This window comes from Xiphias gladius, chromosome 22, assembly GCF_016859285.1.
Source record: "Xiphias gladius isolate SHS-SW01 ecotype Sanya breed wild chromosome 22, ASM1685928v1, whole genome shotgun sequence".
Taxonomy (NCBI): Eukaryota; Metazoa; Chordata; class Actinopteri; order Istiophoriformes; family Xiphiidae; genus Xiphias; species Xiphias gladius.
Genome location: NC_053421.1, coordinates 19,808,859 through 19,833,279, shown reverse-complemented (window position 1 = coordinate 19,833,279; position 24,421 = coordinate 19,808,859). Strand labels below are relative to the sequence as shown.

General features: G+C 39.1%; 2 protein-coding genes across 8 annotated transcripts; one reads left to right on the top strand and one right to left on the bottom strand.

Annotated features, from left to right (window-relative positions):
• Nucleotides 1-4,524: 4,524 nt before the first annotated feature.
• On the bottom strand, nucleotides 4,525-17,444 carry dedd1 (death effector domain-containing 1). 4 transcript variants are annotated; one of them, XM_040117595.1, is made up of 7 exons: nucleotides 17,356-17,444; nucleotides 16,794-16,997; nucleotides 15,687-16,210; nucleotides 15,389-15,517; nucleotides 14,750-14,896; nucleotides 6,308-6,682; nucleotides 4,525-5,979 (listed from the first exon to the last, which is right to left on the bottom strand). In XM_040117595.1, the coding sequence occupies exons 3-7, from the start codon at nucleotides 16,159-16,161 to the stop codon at nucleotides 5,966-5,968; spliced, it is 1,140 nt and encodes a 379-aa protein (XP_039973529.1). In that variant the 5' UTR covers nucleotides 16,162-16,210; nucleotides 16,794-16,997; nucleotides 17,356-17,444; the 3' UTR covers nucleotides 4,525-5,965. The 4 variants fall into 4 exon arrangements, with proteins under 4 accessions (XP_039973529.1, XP_039973527.1, XP_039973526.1 ...); XM_040117593.1 differs by adding an exon at nucleotides 17,224-17,268 and having other exon boundaries at nucleotides 4,525-6,682; nucleotides 17,356-17,386; XM_040117592.1 differs by having other exon boundaries at nucleotides 4,525-6,682.
• A 1,132-nt stretch (nucleotides 17,445-18,576) lies between these two features.
• On the top strand, nucleotides 18,577-22,581 carry rabac1 (Rab acceptor 1 (prenylated)). Of its 4 annotated transcripts, none has more exons than XM_040117634.1 (6): nucleotides 18,577-18,692; nucleotides 19,716-19,851; nucleotides 20,174-20,386; nucleotides 20,692-20,789; nucleotides 21,307-21,408; nucleotides 21,650-22,581. In XM_040117634.1, the coding sequence occupies exons 2-6, from the start codon at nucleotides 19,730-19,732 to the stop codon at nucleotides 21,736-21,738; spliced, it is 624 nt and encodes a 207-aa protein (XP_039973568.1). In that variant the 5' UTR covers nucleotides 18,577-18,692; nucleotides 19,716-19,729; the 3' UTR covers nucleotides 21,739-22,581. The 4 variants fall into 4 exon arrangements, with proteins under 4 accessions (XP_039973568.1, XP_039973570.1, XP_039973571.1 ...); XM_040117636.1 differs by having other exon boundaries at nucleotides 18,577-18,696; XM_040117637.1 differs by having other exon boundaries at nucleotides 18,642-18,692; nucleotides 19,719-19,851.
• The last annotated feature ends 1,840 nt before the right edge of the window (nucleotides 22,582-24,421 follow it).

The following is a 24,421-nucleotide window of genomic DNA, read 5'->3' as shown; positions in this document are numbered from 1 at the left end:
ACTAGTAGGCAAAGCTTACTGGCTGCTGGATATATATCACAGTGGTATCAATCTTCTCAACTCTAAGAAAGTAAGATAATCAGCATAGTTCCTAAAATGTCAACCTATATCAAATTATTACCCTTAAGCATCCAGAAAACTTGCTGGCTTCTGCACAGATCATTGATAGCCGTACCAATGGGTGCAGTAGCCCCGGCCTTGTTTTGCTAAGTTTTACAGCAAGATAAATTAAGAGGGTTGGAGAAATGTTAGTAGTTGTAGAAGTGGGTCCAGGACATAGCACTTCAGTTGTTCAAACAGTTTTTTTTTTTGCCTGATTGAGACACCTCAGTGAAGACCTTCAGTGAGCTGATTCCTCTGGGAGACTGCAGCTTGATGGTAAGAAGGGTGGGACTTGTCGATGGTGCTCTGCCTGTGCCTTGTCCTTGGATATTTGAGAGTGCTCCTGATATGCGCCCCAATTTTTTTGACAACCAAATTTCTCGTAGTGGCAGGATCATCCAAGAGTGAGTCATTGTTCAGAAGAGGAACATGGCAGCATCTTTTCAGTTGGACCTCAATAGTTTCGCAGACTTCTCAGAAAGAATTCCTAGGTGTCCCTATGGGCATCACATCACTGGTCTGGCTTTAAGGCTGGGTATGCTGAGTACTGGTTTTCAAAAATCTCAGTTTTCCCTTAGGCAGGCCTGGGGCAGTTTAGCTGGCCATCAAACAACTCATACTCTGAATAGGGCAGAAACAGCCCTATCACGTTTTCCACCAAGGGTTGGTCCCGGTTACTGCTCTCCATGATGGCAAGTCAATGAAAAAACTTCATTTATACACTCGCCAGCATTTTTAAGGGGTTAGGGGGTAGCACTATTTACTTAAGTAATAATGATGGTCACTTTAAGTCAGTAAGTGACGAGGAAGCAACAGAGTAATAAATATTTAAAATAAGTGAGACATGAGAGAGATCTGGCAGCAGAACTAAATCAACAAGAATGGGCCCTGAAATGCCAATAAACATTACAATTAACTTGGCTTTGATGCACAGCATCAATGACCACAGTTTTTGTGCACAATGGATTAAAAAAATATAATAAATTACAAACGCTAAAATAAATATATTAGTTTTCAGCCCTTTTGTCGCTGGGTGTTAACAGTGCCTTAGTGAGGCTCCTAAACTGGTCTAAAATGCCATAATGAATGTACTAGAAAAAGTCAGGCTTAGAAGGATTTCTGACCTCCTTTATGCAGGAGGCAAAAGAGCCATTATTAAATGTGCAAGTGAACAGGCTAAACTCAACTTACATGCTATAGGCAGATGGAAAATTGAATTAAAAAAAGTTCATCATCTAACAGACTATCCTGCCTCTTGATGGATTTTTGTTGAGTTACTCAACAAAAACATCTCCAAATTGCGCATCAATGCTGCATGACCTACGCTTTAACCACAGCTTGCCTAAAACCCATCACAGTGCCAATACAGAGTGCTTACTTGAATTTCTGAGTGAAGTGAGGTAGCTTTTAAAAGTGCCCTTTAGCAGACACTATATTATTTATTCATGCACTTGAGGACTGTGCTGGTCTACATCAGAGGTCTTAATTATGTCCAAGGAGGCCAGTGATGGGTCAAGACCTCACTTACTATCATAAAGAATCAACACTTGTGTATGACAAATTAACATTTCTTAACATTACAGTGAAATAAACTACATATAGGCCTACTGACTCATCTCTGCTATTCCTTATTAATATACAGTTAGGTCCATAAGTATTTGGACAATGACAATATATTGATAATTTTGCCTTTGTACACCAATACAATGCATGTGAAATGAGGCCATCAATATGTTATTGAAGTGCATACTTACATCTCTAACTGAAGGTGTTTAACAAACAATTGCATTAACCGTTACATTTTTATACATAGTCCCTCATTTTCAGAGGCTCAAAAGTAATTTGACAATTGACTGACAATCAGTTTTATGGCCAGGTGTCGCCTGTTCCATAGTTACTTCATGACAAATTAAGCAGATAAAAGGTCTGGAGTTGATTCCAAGTGTTGAATTTCACTTTGATAGCTGTTGGCGGGAACTCTCTATACGCGGTCCAAAGACGTATCGATGCAAATGAAGGCCATCATTAGGCTGAAAAAATAAAAACCTATCAGACCGATGGCAGAAACTTTACAAGTGGCCAAATTGTTGATTTGGCCACTGATAAAGAGTTGGTACATTCTTAAAAAGAAGGAATGCACTGGCGAGCTAAAGTGGATGATCGCAGAAATCTTTCCTGGGTGAAGAAAAAAACCTCTTCATAACATCTAGCCAGGTCAAGAACACTCTCAAGGAGGTAGGCACATCAACGTCAAACGCTACAAACAAGACACGCCTTCATGAATGTAAATACAGAGGGTTTTCCACAAGGTTCACACCATTGGTAAAACTCAAGAACAGAACGGCCAGATTAGACTTTGCCACAAAACCTTTGAAAAAGCCTGCCCAGTTCTGGAACAAGATTCTTTGGACAGATGAAACCAAGATGAACTTGTACCAGAATGAAGGGAAGAGAAGAGTATGGAGAAGGAAAGGAATGGCTCATGATCCAAAGCAAACAAGATCATCTGTCAATCATGGTGGAGGCAGTGTTATGGCATGGGCATTTATAGCTGCCAATTGAGTTGGGTCATTGGTGTTTATTGATGATGTTACTGCTGATGGAAGTAGCAGGATGAATTCTTCAGTGTACAGGGCTAAAAAAAAAAATATTCTTCAATGGCCAAGTCAGTCACCTGACCTCAACCAAACTGAGCATGCTTTTCATTTGCTGAAGCAGTAAAGGCCTGGCAAAGCATCTCAAGGGAGGAAACTCAGCATTTGGTGATGTCCATGGGTTCCAGACTTCAGGCAGTCATTGACTTCGAAGGATTTTCAAACAAGTATTAAATAATCCTTTTATGTATAATTATGTTGGTTTGTCCAATTTCTTTTGAATCTCTGAAAATGAAGGACAAAATGGCTGTAATTCCTAAACAGCTGTTTTTTGTTAAACCCCTTGAATTAAAGCTGAAAGTATAAACTTCAATCAAAACTTGATGGCTTTGTTTCAAATCGATTGTGGTGGTGTACAGAGGCAAAATTGTTAAAATTGCTTGACTGTCCAAATACTTTTGTATGAGTGTAAGTGCTGATTTAGCATCCTCAAAACAATCTGACAAAAGTAATACAATGAATAAGATGCTGCTTCTCTATTTTTGCCCCCTACGAATATATTCTAAGAAGTTTGCCATAATCTTTGTACTATAGAGCTAAATAAATGAGAAGCATAATGTCGTACAGAAAAGCCCAATATCAACTTTCTTTTACATGCTGAAAAAGAAGCGCACTATATCAAATCCACTGACATAATCTGAAATGTGAAAGTATTTGGAAATAATTAGAAGCACCTTAAAAATCGATTTTACAGTCTGTAGGCAGCTATTACAAGTTTTTAATATAGATATTATGTAGATACTTATTTTGGTGTGGAAAGGATCCTTCCCAACATCAGTCCCGAGGAACAGAACCATGGTGGAGTTTAAGCTCTTTCACTGTTGTGGATAAGAATGGTAATTAAATATTTAAAATATAACTACATTTCTGTTTGTTCAATGTTCATTTTGTTCATGTGAGATGTATGATTTAAAAATTAATATTGGTACCATCTATAGGAAATTATCTTGTAGAGAGATAACATTTTCATGGGGTTTCGTTTATAGATGATCTTAGTAAAAAATATTTTACATATTATTGAAAAAATTGTCAGTGTAAATGTTTAGCGTTTGCAGTTGAACAAAAGGCAAATTTTCTGGCAATGGTTTTACACCATACAACTGGACGTGAAAACCAGCAGTGCCCTGTCATTATGTTCATTGTAATTAGACCTACAAACAAGTGAATAATACAAGGAAGAAAAAAATAGCACAAGGGTAGGTACTGTGATAAGAATTTCGAAGCACACACAATTCTGGGATTTCATCATGCTGACAGCTTAGAGCAAGGAGAAATAATTAAGGATCTGATCCACGGTGACCTGCATTCGATGGACCTCTTCAGACCGTTTGGGGGCAGGGAGAGGGCACGTTCCCACTAATACAGGTACAGAGGCTGGAGGACTGGGAAAAAGGACAATACAGAAAACTGTTCAAGATAACAGAGACAAAGACATTCAAAGAAAGAGTGGGATTTCAGAATATGAGAGTTGGCACTAGGTTTAAGAGATTTCAGTTGGATTTGGAATGTGAAAAACACTTGCATGTATACTGTGCTGCATATAAGAAATCCCTCGATACTGTATATAATTTTAAAAACTGTACATTTTTTAAAACTTACATTTAACACCATATACATGTTTTAAGTTGTCTGTTATGAGTGTTTTAACAAGTAGTTTAGGTATATAACAGCTTGTCTATAAGATGTTTCCTAATGGATATGGGCAACTTTGGTGATGGAGTTAATCTTATACATTTATGGGAAATCTGAGTAAAGCAATTGTAAGATGAACACCTGTGTGTTTCTAGAATGTTCTTCTTCTTGCATAACATTGGCAGCAAAGATTTACATTGTGGAAATTTTGGTTATTGATACAATAAAGTTTGCAGTCAATAACAATGTGCACATACAGCTTTAGGACATCAAACCTTTATTATTCAGCAGAGATCATTTCTAATATACAAAGATTTCCACAAAAAATTGCTATACCAAAAGCAACTTTTCCTAAATATTCTCCTGAATTATGTTTTTTTTTCCTCCTATGAACAATTCAAACATACATTAATAAATTGATTTACCAAAAACCCAAAACTTAACATGGAAATATGTCCATTGTCATTCTCTCTGCCCGGCCCAGCATGACCCTGCACTTCAGACAGTAGCAAATCTGTGTGCTTTAGTCGTGCCTGTATGAAGGGACTTAGAGTGAGGGGCCTTATTGATCGTCTTCTATGAGTGAAGTCCAGGCATTAGTTCCAGCAGGGTGAGTAGACTGCTGTCCGTGAGCCACTCTACTGGGCCTACATAGCAGGGCTGAGTGGAGCTGGGATGTGCACTTTTGATTTTGATCTCCCCAACATCACTTCTATTGACCGATGCACTGTCCTGTGCTTTGCTTGCTGAGAGAACTACTTGCTGAGGCCTTGCTGGAAGCCCGGACACAAGCCACCATTGCATTATCTGAGTTGCTGTTGACAAGCTTGAGATGATGAATCCTCCATGGTCTGCTGAGGCCTAGCCCTAATCACTGCTGTCATCTACTGGCAACTGCCGTATCCACTGACCACAGCAATCACAAGTCTGGTTATCGTGGTAGACAGGGCTAAGAATCCTAGTGTTTGTTATCTAGGTGTACATCTGTGGACTAGGCTCTCCAAAGTTAGACCATAGGTCAGTTTGTTCTGAGAGCAGCTCACTTTTCCATTTGTGCTCAATTCTCTCACACGTTTTTCAAAAATCAGAAACTTTTCTTGGCAGGTACTTTTTTCTTTAAATTAGTTTTAATTAGGGAGGTGTCATTGCCAGTTGAAATTATTATTATTATTCAAGTCCAAAATGTTATTTAAGGATGATTTGTAGGCTATAATGGTCAGTTTATATTGAATTATTGTAAATTTCAAGAGTTATGTTGGAATTTGGATGCCCACTTTCTAAGCATATATACTGACAAAATGCGCAATAAATACTCAAGAATTTGGTATGATTGTGGCCCATTTAGTCTGTGTTTTTGCTTTGTGTGTGTATTCTCAACCTTGCCCATGCGCAAGTGAATGTGTCAACAGTATCAGGTACTTTGTATCATTTATGGCAGCCCAGGTAACTCAACCTTATATATTTGATATTTATTATGTTTGGGGGGGCTTACCACTTGATCTTGTGGCACAGGTTTGCTTGCTCTTGTTCTCACAGACTATAAAGACAACTCCGATATCCTGTTTCATGATGGTGTCCTACAAAGTAGCACCTGTGCATGAATCCAAAGGAAAAGCACATTGATCCATTATTATTCATTATTCTTTTCGCAAATAACCGGTAATGTTTAACAAAAAAACTGACCAGTTTTTCTGAAAATATAGGGTTTGTTATAAACACATACAACCAATGGTAAGTGCTGACATCTAGTGGTAATTACATGGATTGCAACTACAAAAGGGGGCCTTAAATGCTTCCAAATTTGCCTGCAACTGTAACTATCAACAGCCTCTCTTACAAATCCATTCTTTAAAGTCCATATAAAACACCCAAAAGAGTCTTTTGAGCCTACACAGCCCAGTGAGTCTCTGTGTGCCCACCATTACTGGATGACAGTACTCTCCGGGCTCTGAGCAGCCTTCGGCCCTCCTCGTAGTCATCCTGGTCCACACTGATCAGCAGGCGGACACCCTCTGTGCCTGCTGCCATCCTCAGGGAGTCCGTGATGAAGACTCCCTTTAGGGCCTCAAGCAGAGCTCCACTTAGGTAGTCACCCCAGAAGGCCTCAAGGTTGTCCAGTTCTGTGAACTTGATGTCGCAGACGATGGAACCCAGATCTCTGGAACGTAGCAGCGAGCTGGCTTGGCTAAACAACTCAAACTGCCGCTCCAGCGGCTGCCGCTTGTCCGAGGAGACACCGTCGCGGAGTGCCGTCTCATGCTCCAGGTATTCAGCCCGCACACGGAGTCGGATATCTGATAATGGAAGAGGGAGGACGAAGCAGTGGTGGAAAAAAGGGGTGGGGGGGAAACAATGGTAGGAAGAGTAGAGGGGAGAAAGTGAATAATGAAGGCAAGGCGAACATATAGAGTAAAACGGGGGAGGAAAGAGGGAAAAAAAAAGACAGTAGAGAAAGGTGAGGAAAGGGACGAAAGGTTACGGAAAAAGTGAAAAGAACAGTGGAAGTCAAATTGGATAGGCCCACATATACGGAAAGGAAAGGGGGTCAGGAAGTCAAAGCATAGGGTAGAGAAACAGGAATAAGAAAAAAAATTGTTAAATGACGGCTCATTTAGATTATCTATGTTGGAGCATTACATCAAGCAGGAATTAGAAGTAGGAGTTCAAGAGCACAGAGCTCCCAAAAGGAGATTGTGACCAAATAGGCTGACTAGTGACTGGACTGGAAATCGTGCAGTGAAATACTTCAGGATATTTCTTTTCCTGTCAAGAAAGCAAATACAATGGTGTAGCAGGGCAGAGCAAACAACAATGATGTAGGGCACTGGAGCTTTACAAACCCAGCTATGCCAACTGTGTGCGTTTAGTGCTAAATACTGATGCAAGCCCTTCAGAATTAGTTTTGGTGAAAATAAAATTTGACATTTTGGAGCATTGAGATATATAATTGGCAATTGAACCAGTAGTGTAGTTTCTTTTCTTCTACGGCAATTCCATAATTTTAAATAATAACTGCTGTAAACTAGATGGCTGTCAGTGATCAGAAGAAACTGATGGATCAGAATTTTCACCCTACGTGGTCTACACAAATCATGGCTGTAGAGTTCATGTAATGAATCCATTCAAATTAACTTCTTCAGCAAATATCATCGTGGGCATAATGAAAACAACTTAGCAGTGTCAAGCCCTGGATTGGCTTTTTGTTCCAGTGCGGTGTTTAAACACGTCAGATTCATTCTGACAACATGTTTAATGCTGACAACAGATAGCTCCAGCAGTTCCGCGGTAACAGGATTGGTGGTCATGCAACAGCACAGCGAGAAAGATCAGAGGATACATACTGTGCTAAGCAAGAGCACCGCTGAGACCGTCTCCCATGTCATTATTCCAGAACTTCGAGTGGAAATCAGCTGCTGACGACTTTTGCTGCAACAAAAATCCATCTCTCCTGCTCAAACCCCTTTAATAGAGGTAAACAGTATTTACTACCAATGACATCCATTTCTCTAGAAACACTCAATGTCTCATTGCAAAGTTTTGCAGAAATCTTTTTCCAAGCAGTTTTAAAGCCATAATTGCATCTTCCCGTATGTAAAACCCAGTCCTCTTTGCTGCTCTCCATCAAACCCTAAAAAGGGGACTAACTAGGTGAGATCTTAACAAGGAAACATAAAGTATGTGTCAGTAAAATGTTAAAATGCCTTTAAATGTTATAATAAATGAAAAAACATTTTTGGAGGTGTGAGAAGCATATTGTTACATGACAGAATATGTTTTCATATCATTCGGACCCAGAGGCATGTGTGTAAAGCTCATACTTATGACTGTTGGGAAAACAATGAGCGCAATTTCAGTTAGGGTAAATAGGAACCTTATTGCAAGAGAGCACCATGGACCTGACTTGAACACTCACCAAGGTATGTACCTGGTTAACTACACAGTAGCTATGATTCCATGGATAAATGTTACATGTTTCAACTCATGAGCTTAGTCTACCCGTTCCGCATTCATATTTTGTCTGGGGCTATGTGGAATGGCAAAACACTCAAGAGGGATAAAGTTTGGAAAATGCCAACATTAGAAATGCAAATGTTGAATTAAGGCATTGATTTTGCATCTCTTAACATTTGTAGGAGACCGAAAACCAAACACCGGCTTTTGCATTTATGCTTCATAAGGCGTATTTAGATTACTATGAAAACAGAGGACTGGATCAAAGGGGACGCTTCATCAATAAGGTTGTTTAAAAAATATGCAGGGCTGGAAAATAAGATCCAATTGAAAACCCACTTGCAGAAAGAGATCATTCAATTTACACTTCAGTTTGCTCATGCAAAAAATGAAGGCAAAAATTTTTTTCTCATAAAAAGGCATTATATGATACAAGAACATGAAACACTGACATTTACAGGAGTTTATAAGACATATGATAGTGATTTGACAAATAATTAAACCCTGTTTCTATCACAATGGCTTAAATAATCGATATTGGTCTGTAATAATGTTTTTTCAGGTCAGTCCATTGACAATACATACAGATACAAGTTTGAGACATTATGTTAAGGAAAACCTTGTCATACCACAGATAATGACTGTCCCTTAAAGGACGTAAGATTGCCTATAACCAAGTATTCATCCCCCGTTTTTGCATATTTTATTGTTTTACAGCATTGATTAATAGTGGACTGCCAACATCCGAAACTAGATCATAAAGACAAAGGGACACTGCAAACAAATTGCTAACTGTTACTGATTAGTTACTGAAAACTACTGGTCAGGGGAAGTGTGAAAAAAAGTTCCAGAACAACAATACCCCCCAGTGCACAATTGTGAAAAAATTGCTCATTTGTCTAGAGCAGTCTGTACTTAAAATATTGAGTGCTTGCTCAACAACTCATAAGGAAGGCGTACAAGAGGCCTATGGAAACTGCAGGATTCCATGGCTCAGATGGGAGACACTGTGTACACAACCATTGTGCAGGTGCAGAAAAGGTCCACATGGAAAAAACAATGACAAGACATCTCTGAATCAAAGCGGAAAGATGTTAATGGCCTTACAAAACCAAAATTAAGATTTTTGTCCTCTATGTTTGGCATAAGCCAATCACTGTTCACCCTCGGCATTACACTATCCCCACTATGAAGTGCAGTGGTGGCAGTATCATGCTGTGGGATGCATCTCTGCAGCAGGCCCTTTATTGCTTGAGAAGGTAGAGGCTAAATTGAATGCAGTACAGTACAGAGAAATCCTTGAGGAAAACCTGCTGCAGTCTGCAAGAGAACTGTGGCTCAGATTTATTTTTTCAGCTTAATAAGCTATAAACTTGAACAGGTTTGTTTTCACTTGGACTGAATCGTTATCTGTTAATCTGCATCAAAAATGCATCCACTGTATTTCAATGTTGTAACAGAATAAAACAAACATGTCTAAGGAGGGAGGATTGAAACATTATGTCATTGTACATATCTGGTCCTTTCAAGCATATTGACAAATCATCAGTGACAGGATGTGTTTAAGCAGAACTTCAAATAGAGGGATCTCTCTTAAAAGGGGGACAGAATACTGGCGATTACCTTACTTTTACACCCTTTACAATATTCAGTATGGACTCAGTGAAATATGAAGTTGAAGCGCAGTTAACAGTTCGACCCTTTGGATCATTACACTGTATGAGGGCTGTGGCTATGATAAACACCTGCCCTTCATGCAATTACTGTATTTATGGATGGCCTCTATTTCTGCCTTCCCATTTCATACTAAGCAGGATGGAGGTAGAGATAGTGGTACTGGGGAGAAGGCCATTTAAAACCACAGGAACACAGTGATAGTCATTTTGTTAGGGTTACAGAGCACTTCACGCTTCATCAGACACAGACACATCCACTTAGACAGGACATTAGGAAGCACAGCTTTCATTTTCTCACTTTAAACACCAAGCCCGTTTGGCTTCCTCCATCTCACCTCACCAAAAAAAAAAAAAAGAAAAAAAAAAAGTTTAAGTACCCATTTACGAGGAGTCACTTGGCACGGAGAGCTTCAACTCTTTATCGATCCGTTTTTCTGCTGAACGACTGACCGAGAGAGTGGAGTTAGGGTAGTATTGAGAGACAGGAAGACAGAACTCTCTCTTTTCCCCATAGACAAAAATCACCCTCTGTACCATTTTGCGTAGTTTGAGCATTAAGTGTTCGTTCTCTCCCTCTCATTGTGTGTAAGGATACTGTTTTCCTGACACACAGGTTGGTCTGTTTAGAACTGCGAACACAGAGAAAGGAGAGAAAGAGAGAAAGAGACAAGCACAAGTGGGTTGGATATCTGTCGACTGGGTTGTTTGTTCAACATCAAGCAGGCATAGCACAGCACTCAGTTCTCTTAGTTGTAATGAAGTTTGGGTCAGGGCAGTAGTTGATACTGACAAGTTAATCAGCTCAGAAATGCCTTTACTGTAGCTCTACAATATAACATGGTAGTGTCTAAGTGGGATGCTTGGGACTACTCTTACCTTAACCAATCCCCTTACCTTCGCCAACCCATTATTTAAGGCCTGAATGTAACACTAATCAACAATGTCCATTAAACCAAGTAAGGGCCTTCACAAGCACCCCATTTAGATAGCACAAAACTACTACTGAGCCGAAGGTACAAACACCTTATGGGCATTTGTATCAGCAGTTGTCATTGTCAGAATGTAATTGAGACACTTCACTGAAAACGATCTGAGAGATCAATCATGACAAGAAAGAGTATTTGAAGTCTCTTTAAATGCTAGGGGCCAGCATTGGACTGAACCGCCCTATCTATCTCTGCTCCCTCTTGACAAACGCACACCCAGGGCTCACACGGGGGACAGAGATAAGATACAGCAGGAGCTTCCTTCAGCAGAGCACTGTTGGGGGTTTTTTCCTCAGAAATGCTTGAGTAAAGGTTACGCAGGCCTTTTTTTTTTTTATATTTGGGGGGGAAAAAAAACAAAAAAAAAAACAAAAAAAAAACAGCTGCCTGTTGGCAGCCATTTTAGATTCTCTGAAATGGAACATGGGGCCAGTCCTAATGAAAGTATACGCATCTGTGCCAAATTAGCATTTTTTACAACTTGAGACTCCAGAGATAGCTTATGTGAAGTTTTAGTTAGCCAGTATGATTTGAGTTGGTTGAATCTTAAGGCAGATGTTTACAACTACTTTTATGAGATTGTGTGAGCGGAAAGAATGGCCCCAAAAGGTTTCCCACATGCTGTGATAACTGGCACTTTCACAAACATGTCCAACGTATTTCTGTTTTGTGTTTGCAGGTTATAGACTGGGCTTTACTGCTCCAAGTTAAGCTCTTCAGTTTCCTTCACTACACCCTAACCATAAAGCTAATTCAAACCTTAACCACAGATAACCTAAAACTAAACAAAACCATTTGATTGGCATCAATTTTTAGTTTTTGTGTTGCTGTAAATGGTTTCTGGAAAAGTTCCAAATAGAGTTCCAACGCTTGTATTATTATTGCAACTTTGACGGCCAAAGCTTGGGTTCACCACCATGATTGTATCTGGTGTCAACTTGCAAACTTTACCCTCTATCATGAGCAGACCTCAGGTGACGGTGAGTATAGTGGCGCTTGGACTCAACGATGTATTCTACAATACTTGAGAACATGGAACATTCATACTGGAAAATAGTACACTGGCAAATTTAGCACTTTGCTGCTCAGTTTAAGTCTGTTGAATCCTTTAACCTGGCTGTTAAAAGACTGGTTCTCATTATCCTCAGCAATGTTAAGAGGACAATTTTCTATAACATCAGACACATTTAAGAAAAGCTGTTTTTCTGTTTCAGTATAGTATGCAAATCAACAGAAATGATCTTTTGCATTCCTTATTGTATGCTTGCACGACTACCAACATGTTATGATCTAGGGTGTCAACTGGTTGTCCAAGGCTAACTGCTAGGCTTTCATCAAATTACTTCATAGTCGTGTAGTTGTCCGACGAAATAAACACGTGTTGGCCATATTTGTGAAAATGTGTCAAGTTCACCGGGGTTATTATCCGCTGAGAATATCAAGGAATTTAAAATAGACTTTCACTACATACTGTATATACCCATCAGTATGGTTTTAGTGAGATCAAATTAAGAGTTTTGCAGAGATTGTTAACATCTGCTGAAGACTTCTGGGAATATTTGAGGATTACTGCTGAGGACTGCTGAGTTAATTCTGTGAAACACTGACACCGACAACCTTTGTCAGAAATAGATAAATAAAGAATCTCAAACTGCACAACACTAAATAACATTACTAAATAATATAATAATAATAATAATATTACTAAATAACAGGATGATTTTTTTAAGAGCACATTACGTTTTCTGAGGGGGGCAGGGTAGGGAGCAGCTACATTATGATACACAAGCATCGAATACAGAGCAAAGTGGCAGCACTGACCCCTGTTGTAACAAAGGGGAGAGCCTCTTTTACCTTAGGCATCGGCCCAGACTTGTGAGAGAGCGCATGACTGAGTTGATCACACACACTGCAGTATGTATGGACAGAGTGGAGTGACAGACTTTTTTGTTTTGTTCCTCAGACTCCCCCTCTGTCTCCATGATCCATTGTGTCTTAGGTTACTCGATCTGAGTCACAATCCTGAGTCAACCTGGTGGAATCAAATGTGGAGTCAAGACAGTAACAAGTTTATTGTCACAGGCACATCACTCATCCTGAATCGTTAAAAGCGGCTGTCTTCATTGTTAGATGATTTTTTTTTTTTTTTTTAAATCAATTTAGAATTATCAGGCCTTTGTAAGTAGTATTTCTGACCAACAGGCAACGATGTACGTTCAAAAGAAATGTTTGAGAATGTCTACATGAATGACTAAACAAACTTCACACAAACAACTGATGTTAGTGTTATCTGAATCTTATTGTGCTGAGAGAAACTACCATTGACTGATTGAAAAGCAGGCAACAGGACAATGATAGGGGATTATATAGTGCAGCTTTCCAGAGGAGTTAGATCGTTTTGAACAACTGCTCAAAATCATTTTTTGGAAGATATTTGAGGTTTGACAGCTGACTCTTGGGAAAACTTTGTATCAAGCTTGACAATAAAGCAGAGGAAGGCTCTATTGGGAACTGAACGACTTCTTTCCATATACAGTAGATAAAAGGACAGGACACAACCTACCAGTGCGTGCCCTTATTCACAGCAGCAGCTGCGCATAGTCCAGTGGGTTAGAGAAAAGGTGAAATGAGAGGAAAAGGATGCAAACAAAGGCCAGATGGAGAATCAGATAGAGCGAGAAAAATATCCCTGATGTTGATGTTACAGTTAAGGAGATACTGAGAATCTAAATATCGTCAGAGTATGAGATGAAGATGTCAGTCAACTGAAAGGGAAGTGCAACAAACGTAATTTCATGTGTTATTTCTGTTTTGGGTGGTTTAATCAATTGTTGTGAACCATTTTTCACTGCAGTTTCTAATCAAACAGAGACCTTTAATTTGTTATGCCTCTGAGATGTAAAATTAGCATCTGCTGGACAGTTAATAAGGTGTTCACTTTCTGGTGCCATTACACTAAAACGAGTTGTCAGACCAAAACATAGTTCTAGCATTGCTAACAAATATGTTTGGTATAGAGCTTACATAAAAACCTTATACTGTAGGTACTACATTCCTGGCTTATTTAGCAGTGAAAGATTTTATACCCAAGTGATATCATCAAATTCATAGTTAAGTCAAATATTTAGCTTTAGGTTGTAATGCTGTCAAGATTTTTCAGCAAGTGTTTCAGTGAATATGACACCGGGATTTAAAAAAAAAAAAAATTAAAAAAATCTGTAACCCTGGCACACCTGGTAAAGGCGAACTCCCTCCATTGTATATTTGTCTGGTACTCATCTGAAGTGTGTTAGTAATGTGTCAAACTTGCTCTCTGCTCTTTACTCTTTTTTTCTCCCCAAAGAGAGTGAACAAACACAGTTGAATCTCTGCTTTTTAATTCAAATTTGTCGCAAAGAAACACTGGACTCAGTGTCCAATATTTCTGTGACTCAAGATTTTTTGGTAAGACTTTTCGAAAAAAAGGAAAAAAAGGAAACAATCAAAAACTCAGCCTTGGCATGCTAACTCCTTAACTCAAGCTGAGGTTCAGCAAAGACAAACATCATCAGAATTAAGGAGACAAAACAGGAAATGTGTTGATGCTGCAGGAGGTTTTAATAGATTCAATATGATATTGAAACTTATATGGTTAATAAAAAAAAGGGGAAATGATCCATTAGAGAAAATGGGGGATGAAGACAGTACTGAAGGAAAGAGATGAAAAGCTAAAATAGAGACGGATTAGGGATAAAGAAGCAACACTTACCACAGGAAACTTTATGGGGCGGCGGTGGTGGTGGAGCCACTGGCTGGCCCTGTCTGCTTGTTTTCTTGGGCCTACGGCTCCAGCCATTTCCCCTCTTCCTCCTCCTCCTCCTCCTAGCGGATGGCCCAGGCATAGGAGGGTAAATACCTGACAGGTATGAAATCAGTATGTGGATTAGGACAATAAGATATGAGCGTGGACAGGGTATCTTTATGTGAGATTGCTGTTGTCCTTTTTTATTTCTGATCCTTTTCATCCTATTTCTGCTTATTGCTCCAAGTTGATCTATTTCTGCTGATATCTAATCCAAACATCCTTTGTTTTACCCATGGAAGGTCTACCACAAGCAAAGGGTATGTAAACAGGCACCAAAACTACACTTAATTCTATAACTGAGCGTAATGTAATTTTGTCCTGGGGAAAACCACTTCAATTTAAACAATATTCCTAGTACAACTTTTTGTACTAGGAATATTGGAGGGCAATGGAGAGGATGCCCCTGCCTCTTCACCAAAACGTAGACACTGGCATCAAGTGTAGTGTAAAAATTTTAGAACGTAAGGTATAATAAATAAGGTTTGTGGAAACCCTGTAGCCTATATTTCTATTCAGCTAAATACTACGCTACAGTGCACTTACCGGTTCTCAATTGTTGTGTGAAAGATGGAAGAGGTATTTCTGTCTGTCTACAGGTGGTTCCCATTCCAGAGTCACAAACCAAATCTCTGTTCTCGTTTCCATATCTCCACCCAGTTCTCTCTGGAGATACTGAAAAACATAAAAACATAGATGAGTAATTATTAGGCAAGGAGTATTAGGACAGGAATGCGGTTATGACTCAGGCATTCTAGCAGGGAATTATACGGAAGGGCAGCAGTCACAGCAGTCAACATAATCTCAAAATCTGATAATATGCACTCCTATGATTCATCCTCACCTGTCCTCCTTTTCTTGTGGGACACTAAAGGCAGCAGATCATGACGGGTGAGGACTCTTAGTAGTTGCAGTAGTGGCTCCAGGTTGCCATCACTGAGGTATCCTTGCCTTTCTAGCTCTAGCAACAGCTCAAGGCCACTCTTGGGCTTATATGAGGGTACTAAGGGATGCTGGGAGGCCTGAGGCTTTAAATGCCTCCAGGCCTTTAGCAGTTTAGGACTCGGGGACACTCCCGAGTCATCTGGTTCACCCTCATGTGGCTCAACTGTCCAGCCTGCTGGATCAAGAGGGTGTGGTGCAGAACAGGTTTCATTCAGAAGGAATGACAGCACTTCCATGTCAGTCTCTGTCAGCTGAGAACCAACAATTTCAAAGACCTCATGGAGAGACAGCATCCCATAGTAGTTTAGACACTCTGTTTCATCCCAGTAAAGTGAGTCCCTGAGAGGGTACCCTTGGTGATGGACTTCTGCCATGATCAGAGTCTGCCTAAGGCCTCTTTCCACCTTCCCACCTGTGTCAGGGCTGTTAAGGATTTAAAAAAATAAGTAAGTAAATAAAACACCCACAAACATTACATTAACAGATATGTTAAGCTCTAACCCTCCAACCGTGAAGTTTGGAAGTAACAGCATATGGTTCTTGTGTTCAGTAGCCTTATGAGGCTTACAACTACCACTATAGATAAAATGCTGTGCTCTACTGCAATGTAAGTCAGTAAATTAAATTGTACTTGCTTTTTCATGTAAAGACTGCATCCTTATTTAAACTAGATTTTACCTCCATTTCCTACCATGATGTATACGACTGTATTTCCTGAATGTCATATATTTACTGAATTTTGTTAAAATGAAAATGCGAGTGAATTCTATTCTGTCTAGTCATTTACGACTTATGGTCCTTGAAAAGACTGAAAAGCAGATGTCTCGACAACGGATAAAATCAGATTAAGCTACATTCCTTGTAAACTAGCTATCCAAAATAAACGGATAGCCGTCTGTGCTATTGCATAAAGCTAATGTTAATGTAATCGTAACACGGAAGCGTTACGCCCGTGTTTTCGTCTACAAGGTTTCAAGGCCTTTTTTGACAAGCTCAGCAGTCCTACCTATTGTCGCCGTCAGCTCGTCGCTGTCTTGAAACATGTAATTCAAAGTGTCAGCTGAGAATGTGCTCTGTTGTCGTCGTTTTCAAAGAATATCTGCTAAGGCAGCTGGAAGCCTAAGAGACTGTTGGTTGTTCTTCAAACGCCCAGGAGCAACCGGTTGAGCAAATTACCCCCTTGACACGTTACGTAATCAGTCACGTTTCTCTGAGAAAAAAAAAAAAACCAAAACATAACAAGCATCAGAAAATTCGCACTTCAAACAGCTGTTTAGCTAAATAAACAAGATCAAATTAACAACTAGTGCCACGCTTGGCGTATTATGATAAATATAACAGATATACCGTACACTATGGACAAAAATGTATCTTGTATCTTCAATAACGGACATTAACGGGGAATTACTTGCCAACTAATAACGTTGTTAGCTTACGTTAGCTATACACGCGCCTTGATACAGACGGGCCCTGGGTCATATCTGTGTTAACACAAAAAGAAACGGGTAGAAAAGTGTTCGAAGCATTTTAAACCGATATTTAAAAACATGGAGCAACTGACGACTCACCCTCCTAGTTATTTGCGTTAGGTGATCTGGAAACTCCCACAGCGTCGTACACAATCAACAACAGCGCAATAACTCAGAGGAGCGGACCAATCACAGCCCTGCGCCGGCACGCTCACATCTGGTCACGTTTTAACGTCACTGATCTGCAGTCAGATTTTCTCTACGAACGCCCCATTGAGGCAGAACAACTGAAAAATACAGCTGATCCTAGGTCGGCTGTTTTAATTCCGTTGTCTCCACTTCATTGCTAAATAATATGGCGCCTCCCCCTCTAACATTCACCACCACTGGGGACTATGAAAATAAACATATCTTCAAAAAATAAGCAGAATATTAAAAGATAATGACATGTTACTGAGAGAATGTTGAAATGCTGTTAAATGGAAGCTTTGTGGGGAATAACAAAAAAAATTACATACACAGATATGAAAATATTTAATTAATAGAAACTAATTGCAGTGGTGAAATAGGTACTCAGATCTTTTACTTAAGTAAAGTACTAAGCATTAATGTATCAGCAGGTTTTTAGTGTTGTGATTATTTTCATTATGGATTTATCTTCTGATTATTTAATCAATTAATCAATACATTGTTTGGTTTGTAAAAATTAAGAAAATTGTGAAAAACGCTGTCACAGTTACCCAGAGCACAAAGTGACACCTCCCCACTGCCTATTTTGCCCAACAATAGCCCCAAACTCACCATTGTTAAAATTTGTGGAAAAAAAAGCAGCAAATCATTACATTTGAGAAGTTGTAACCAATTTTAAAAAATGCAGTTTTGCATCTTTACATTGAAACTGACTTCAACGATTATCAAAGTCATATACAAATAATTATCTGTCAATCGACAAATCACTTCAGCTTTACTTGTGTATACTGTCAGGTAGTTCAATTCATAACAAAGAGGTATATTTCCATATGTTTTTATGTAATTTTCGAATTTGTAAAGTAACTAAAACAGTCAAATAAATGTATTGTAGTAAAAAAGTACAAGATTTCGATCTGAATTGCAGTGTAGTAGAAGTGGCATAAGATGGAAAAATACCACAATTTTGTACTTGAGTACAGTACTTGAGAAAATGTACTTAGTTACCATCCACCCCAGACTATTTATATGACAGAGTCAATAGAGTTCAAGCAATGTGTCAGTAACCAAACTGAACCTTCAGGAGCAAACTTAAAATTTAAAACCCAGCAGAAGACGGGAGTTCTACGTGCGGTCGGTAGGTGGCGGCGTTTTGCGTCGAGAAAGCAGGAAGTTAAATAACATCCACATCACATCCGTGAATCAGAACGGCAGTAAAAGATCTTTGTCAGTCCCTCCAAACTTCTGCCGTGAGTACGTTTGATTAAACGACTATAGATTTGACAGTTCAGACTGGTCTCGTGTTCTTTCTGTGCGTTTGAAACATCCATCGGTGTGTGCCGTATCGCCGTGAAAAATGATCTATCCTCCTGGACTTGTAGTGGGCACCAACGTTAGCGCAAATGCTAGCTGTGACAATCCATTGAACAACCAGCAAAGTTGTCTTTGCTAGGCAGAATTTTTTAATATACCGGCACTTGTGTAGAAAATGTAGAAACGTTACATAAGTTACTTTCTAAATGAAAATTATATGATCGTATGCTGGCAACAGCTTCTTAAATATTCTGCTTGTTAAGTGATGTGGCAGTGACCAAGCCCTGGCTTTGTTGACTAAATTTTTCCACTACTCAAACACTGCACTGCAGCTAGGCTAACCATGTCTCTTTAATGTTGTGTGAATAACATAAATTTCAAGTGTGTTGTTAAGTAACTGTTAGCTAACTGTTGTTACGAACAAAATAATTACCAGCTACTTACACCTGCTTACTGATTTTGCGTACAATTCTTGTTTTTTTTGTGTGAAATGTTTTGGCACTTTTTCAAGACATTACAAATGGCAGCTCTACTTAAACATTTAAAGTGATAACTCTATTAATACAGATTTCAACTAATTGATAGAGGAGTTAGTCTATTATGAAATATCTAAGGTATTAACGCATACCCATCACAAGTTACGAGATACTTAAAGGGATGTCTTCATAACGCTTTTTTAGTCTTGCCAGAAAATGATTAAAAAACAATGTAAAATGAAATAGAAATAGAATAAAGCAAGCAACTCTTCACCCTTTGTTAAGTTAAAAAATGTCTGGCATTTCTTACTTAATAAAGGCTGTGATTGATGTATTATTTATATAAATCGGAATTGATGAATTATTTGTTTACAAATAATGGTGGTGACCTAATCCTGTAGTGAACCTCATAGAGAAAACATAAATAGCTAACGAAAATGGTGTACTCATTTTAATGTTTGTCCGCTTACTATTGCCTTGCAGCAGACCTTCTGTAGATGCCATCTGGAGCTCCAAAGGGGGAGAACTGTCTTGTAAACATGGACAGCAAGGCCGGAGATCTGTTCAGTGCTGAGGATGCTCATCCAACTGGAACAGGTGGAGCTGGAGTCTTGACAAAGTAAGGGGCTCATAACTTTTTGTTTTTAGTGTGAAATCATCATATAGTAGTAATGATAACGCTACTAGCAAGAGGGTTTTTATTCTGTTTTGTTCAAATTTTCTCCCTTCTGCCTGGTGGAAATATACTGAAGGATCTGCTACTATTATTTACTAGTGTAATGCAGAGACGTCTTATTAAATAGTCCAACAGATATGTAAAGGCCTTTACAAACACTTCCGATCTAGTCTCTAACGAGTCTCTGTAGGTCTGTTTGCAATGTTAATTTATGAAATTCAGAATACTTCTCTATGTATTCACTTTTTAATACCTTATTTCACAGACTTTGGCTCCCTAAAGGCTTCTCAGTCAATATGGCTAAAGAGTGGATTGATAGGCGCCGAGTGTCCATTCGACCATGGGCCAGCTTCGTGGACCAACGCAAGTTTTCGAAACCCCGCAACTTTGGAGAGTTGTGTCAGAGGGTGGTGAAAAACGTAGAAATTTACAACAGCAACTATACCTTTGTCTTCCTGGGTCTCATCCTCTACTGCATGTAAGGCCAAAAACAAGTTTTTGTTATGTTGTTAAATTGTCAGTGGGAATATTTTCATCTACTGCTGCCCAGCTCTTGCTCACACAGCCTGTGCCCCATATGCATCCTGTTTGGAAGGTTTTCACAGATCTTTTTTGGCGAGTGGGTACATTAAAAAAGGGAAACAGAACAGAAAAACGTGTAGAATATTATTAAAAAGTATAATATCCAATTATTTAAGATTTTATCTAAGACTAAACAAAATCTAAAAATGCTGCTTTAATTGACACCAGATTCATTGGACTTTTGATGTTTCTTCTCCTCAGTATCAGCTCTCCCATGCTACTGATTGCCTTGGCTGTGTTCGCTGGTGCCTTCTACATAATCCACCTCAAATCCCTGGAGTCCAAACTGGTTGTCTTTGGTGAGTGAATATGTCACATATGCCTAACAACCGTTGAAATGTGTTCCTGCTAAATAAAGTGAAAGCTTAAGTTCACCAGGAATATTTGCTGAACTGCATATGAACTGCACTCTAAAAAGGAATCTTTGTGTTTGTGTGTGCCTGCAAGAAAAATCAAGCCGGCCCACATTAGTTCAGACATTTAGAAAACAATATTTGTTCAGAAGGTTTTTTAAGAAACTTGTCAACTGCCACTTACTGTTTTACTATATGATAATTACAGAAATTGTTTGCTTGTTACCCCTATGTAACTTTGACAGGCAAAGAAACACACTGAAACAGTTAATTTCTTAAGGAATAGAGTGATTACATGTCTCTGATAGTAAAGGTCTGAGTCTAGTCTAAAAGTATGAAATGTATCCTTGAGATTTTAATATTTTTTTTACCAGCCAGCTTAACCAGATCTGCACGAGGCATCACATAATTACTTCCAATCGGTGGCATGTGTTCTCATATCTGCAATCCTCTTGTCAACCAGGCAAGGAGCTGACTGTCCCTCACCAGATGAGCCTGGCTGGAGCTGTGTCTCTACCTGTGTTCTGGTTGGCTGGAGCTGGAGCTGCAGTCTTTTGGGTTCTGGGTAAGTCAAACAACATTAGTTGTCATTCATCATTTGCTCTGGACTATATTCGAAACATGCAGGCAGATATGTTGCAAAGCTGGTCAGGGCACTGTAGCTCCTGTATTTTCGTGAAATTATTAATGTATTAAATCATATTCTACTCTTGCATTTAATGAGAATCTCTGTGTAAGAGTGTGAAAAACCCTCATTGTCTTTTCCCTTCACATTCCCCTTTTTCATTTGTCACTTCTCTTGTCAGGAGCAACGCTGTTTGTGATTGGCTCTCATGCTGCGTTCCGTGAGCTGGAGGGATCCGACATGGAGGAGCTCTTGATGGAGCCAGTGTGAAGAGCAGGCTGAACTCTCAACAGGTGCTGGCTGACGATCAGTCTTCACTTTGACCCTGTAATTGCATTTGCCCAGAGGGATTGAGGAAAAACTACTCTTAGATCTGTTCCTTAGCTACATGTATATTCTATATTCCCTGTATTTTACCTATGCCAGAGTATCAAGAACGCACCTTTTCTTGCCTCTGAAATTGTTGTTGTTACAGACTGTATAGCATCTTTCAAACTCATCCATACACATAACTTGCACAAATAATGAATTTTTAATGCGTATTTAAGCACATTACCGTACAAATTATATGCCTTTCTTTACATATTTTGAACCTTGGAAGCCTCTGGTTTGTGTCAAATAGCTTTTCGCTCCCCGCATCGTCCCTTTATACAGTGATATATCTTTCAGCTTATTAATGTTTTTGCAATACTCTCTGCTGTAGGTATCATGAGAAATAGCTCTTTTTATTATGTAAAGATTATGTATACATATAATTGCAGTTTAAAGCTTTAAAAATATGTCTCTTATAAAGATCATGCACAAATATCACAAAATGCTTTATTCAAGAGAATAAATTGGTATTTCTGATAGGCTACTTAACATAGATAGGTTGATGAAAAGTGGTCGGTACTTAGTAGGGGTGTTTTATATTGGGGATAATATGGTACTCTGCTGAGAATATGCATATTTATCAGCTCTGCTTGCAACATTCAGATCTGAAGGTCACTGTATAAACCTGATATATTTCTTTTTTGAAATTCATTATTCACTTGTTCACATTTTGGTGTAAGTTGAGTGTTTTTGTATTTACTTGACTATTTGGAAGTGCAATAAACCCCTGATGTAACAATCGCTTGTTATTGCTTCCTGATTGCCTTTTGATGTCCAGTTCTTTGTTATTTTGCCTCTTATTAATTGAGGTAATATTTTTCCATTCAGTCCAAACTACAGGTGACTCATATTAGTGCTTGCGCGGCAGGAGTTCCAGTGAACTCAGTGGCCCTTGGCACTTAGTTTGTACATTTCTTCATTATTCTGGTCTGGTCTGAATACACAGTGGAATAGGACAGTTACAACCCTCGTGGCTCCTCTTCTCTATCTGTAGTGGACCAAACACTGCAGCGCTCACCAACCCCCTCTTGTCCCCCTATGGTCCCCCTCTTGTCCCCCTTTTCCTGTGACCCCTGTGACCTGTGCTCTGTGACGGCACAGCAAGAGCACCCCATGCTCAAGTTGCCATGGCAATGACCTTGGAGGGCCCCCAGTCAGACACACGCTCGCTTGCACACTGCGGCAAAGGCGAGCGATCGATATTCTATTATACGGAGGGTGGTGAGGAGGGAGAGAGGAGAGTCGCACTGCAGTGAGCTCACTGCAGAGACACAGGGGAAATTAGAGAGAGGGTGAGACTGCGAGTGTGTTTGTCATTGAGAGTGACAGAAAGTGGGTGTGCATGTGTGTTAGTGTGAGTTTGTATGTATGAGCAGGAAACACTGCATTCGTCATTGGACAGTAATAGAGCAGTGCCAGAAAGTTTTTGTGTTGCTTAATCAAAGGGACATGTCCCAAATTTTCACTGGATGTAGCAAAGTGACCTCTCACAATACCCGATACTTATCTCTCTCATTATAGAGCAGTATACTGTCTATACTTTATTTGATTTGTGAACTATTTGGACAATAAGAGATTCATTTAAAATGGATGACCACTGTGGTGCAGAGGTAGAAGAATTGAAGTCTGTTCCCTGAGATAAAAGATATATTACTTTGGTTTGTTTGCAGAAAATAACTTTTATTAAGAACAACATTTTCCATTCCTTACTGAACATTCATTCATGTACTATTTATGATTTTTTTTTTTTTTTTTTTTTATAGTTTTGGGAAACAGTAGAACATCGTTCTCTTTGTAAGATTCTTCTGCTGACAGTTATACTCATCCTGAACCTCATCTGTATTGGTTTCACAGACAAGGCTAACACATTAACATAGTGGTTTGGTGCATTACCCTGGGCAGCTGCCAACTCTCCCCCCATGGCAGTTTAAAATTATCCAGTTTGCAGGTTGATGTGCATATTCACTCATAACACTAGGTGGCATCCTATCCTCATGTTTCTCTTTTCTCATTTCTGTTGCGCTGTCCAACACTTCTGTCTTAAACTGGTATAAAAAAGATGCATAACTTATACACATAATTGACATCATATAAATTTCATAATGTGATGAAATAATGTAAGAAAGTTTAATTTCATATTTGAATACAAGTATTGGGATAACAGCAAGGCTGTTACACAAAGGTTGCTATAAACAAATATTATTTGGGGAGGCTATTCATTTATATGAAAAACTTTTCCCAGTTTACATGGGGGGAGAGTATTCATTAATGTAGTCAGATAAAATATGACACAGTAGTACTTTAAAAAAATTACCATAGAGTTTAATGTCTCTCTTGCAAGAATTGAAAATTATGATCTTCAAAAAGTAGGTTTTCTTGCTGGGCTCTGGCAATAGATTGCATTAGGTTCATTACATTGTGTAATCCTACAATATCCAACCTTGATTAGTAGTACACATTTTAAACTATTTTCAAGTGAGGGTAAGAAAGACAGATAATATGATGGAGAAATAAAATGAGAATAAAGCTTATTGTGCTTCAGAAGTCAAAAACAGAGACAGAAAGACACACAGACACAGCT

Coding starts and splice junctions, on each gene's coding strand:
- dedd1 (XM_040117592.1), bottom strand. CDS start 16,161: ATGGCAGAAGTCCATCACCAAGGGTACCCTCTCAGGGACTCACTTTAC. Junction 14,897..15,388: donor CACACAACAATTGAGAACCG/GTAAGTGCACTG, acceptor CATACCTGTCAG/GTATTTACCCTCCTATGCCT. Junction 6,683..14,749: donor GCCCCATAAAGTTTCCTGTG/GTAAGTGTTGCT, acceptor TTCCATTATCAG/ATATCCGACTCCGTGTGCGG.
- rabac1 (XM_040117634.1), top strand. CDS start 19,730: ATGCCATCTGGAGCTCCAAAGGGGGAGAACTGTCTTGTAAACATGGAC. Junction 20,387..20,691: donor GGTCTCATCCTCTACTGCAT/GTAAGGCCAAAA, acceptor TCTTCTCCTCAG/TATCAGCTCTCCCATGCTAC. Junction 20,790..21,306: donor GTCCAAACTGGTTGTCTTTG/GTGAGTGAATAT, acceptor CTTGTCAACCAG/GCAAGGAGCTGACTGTCCCT.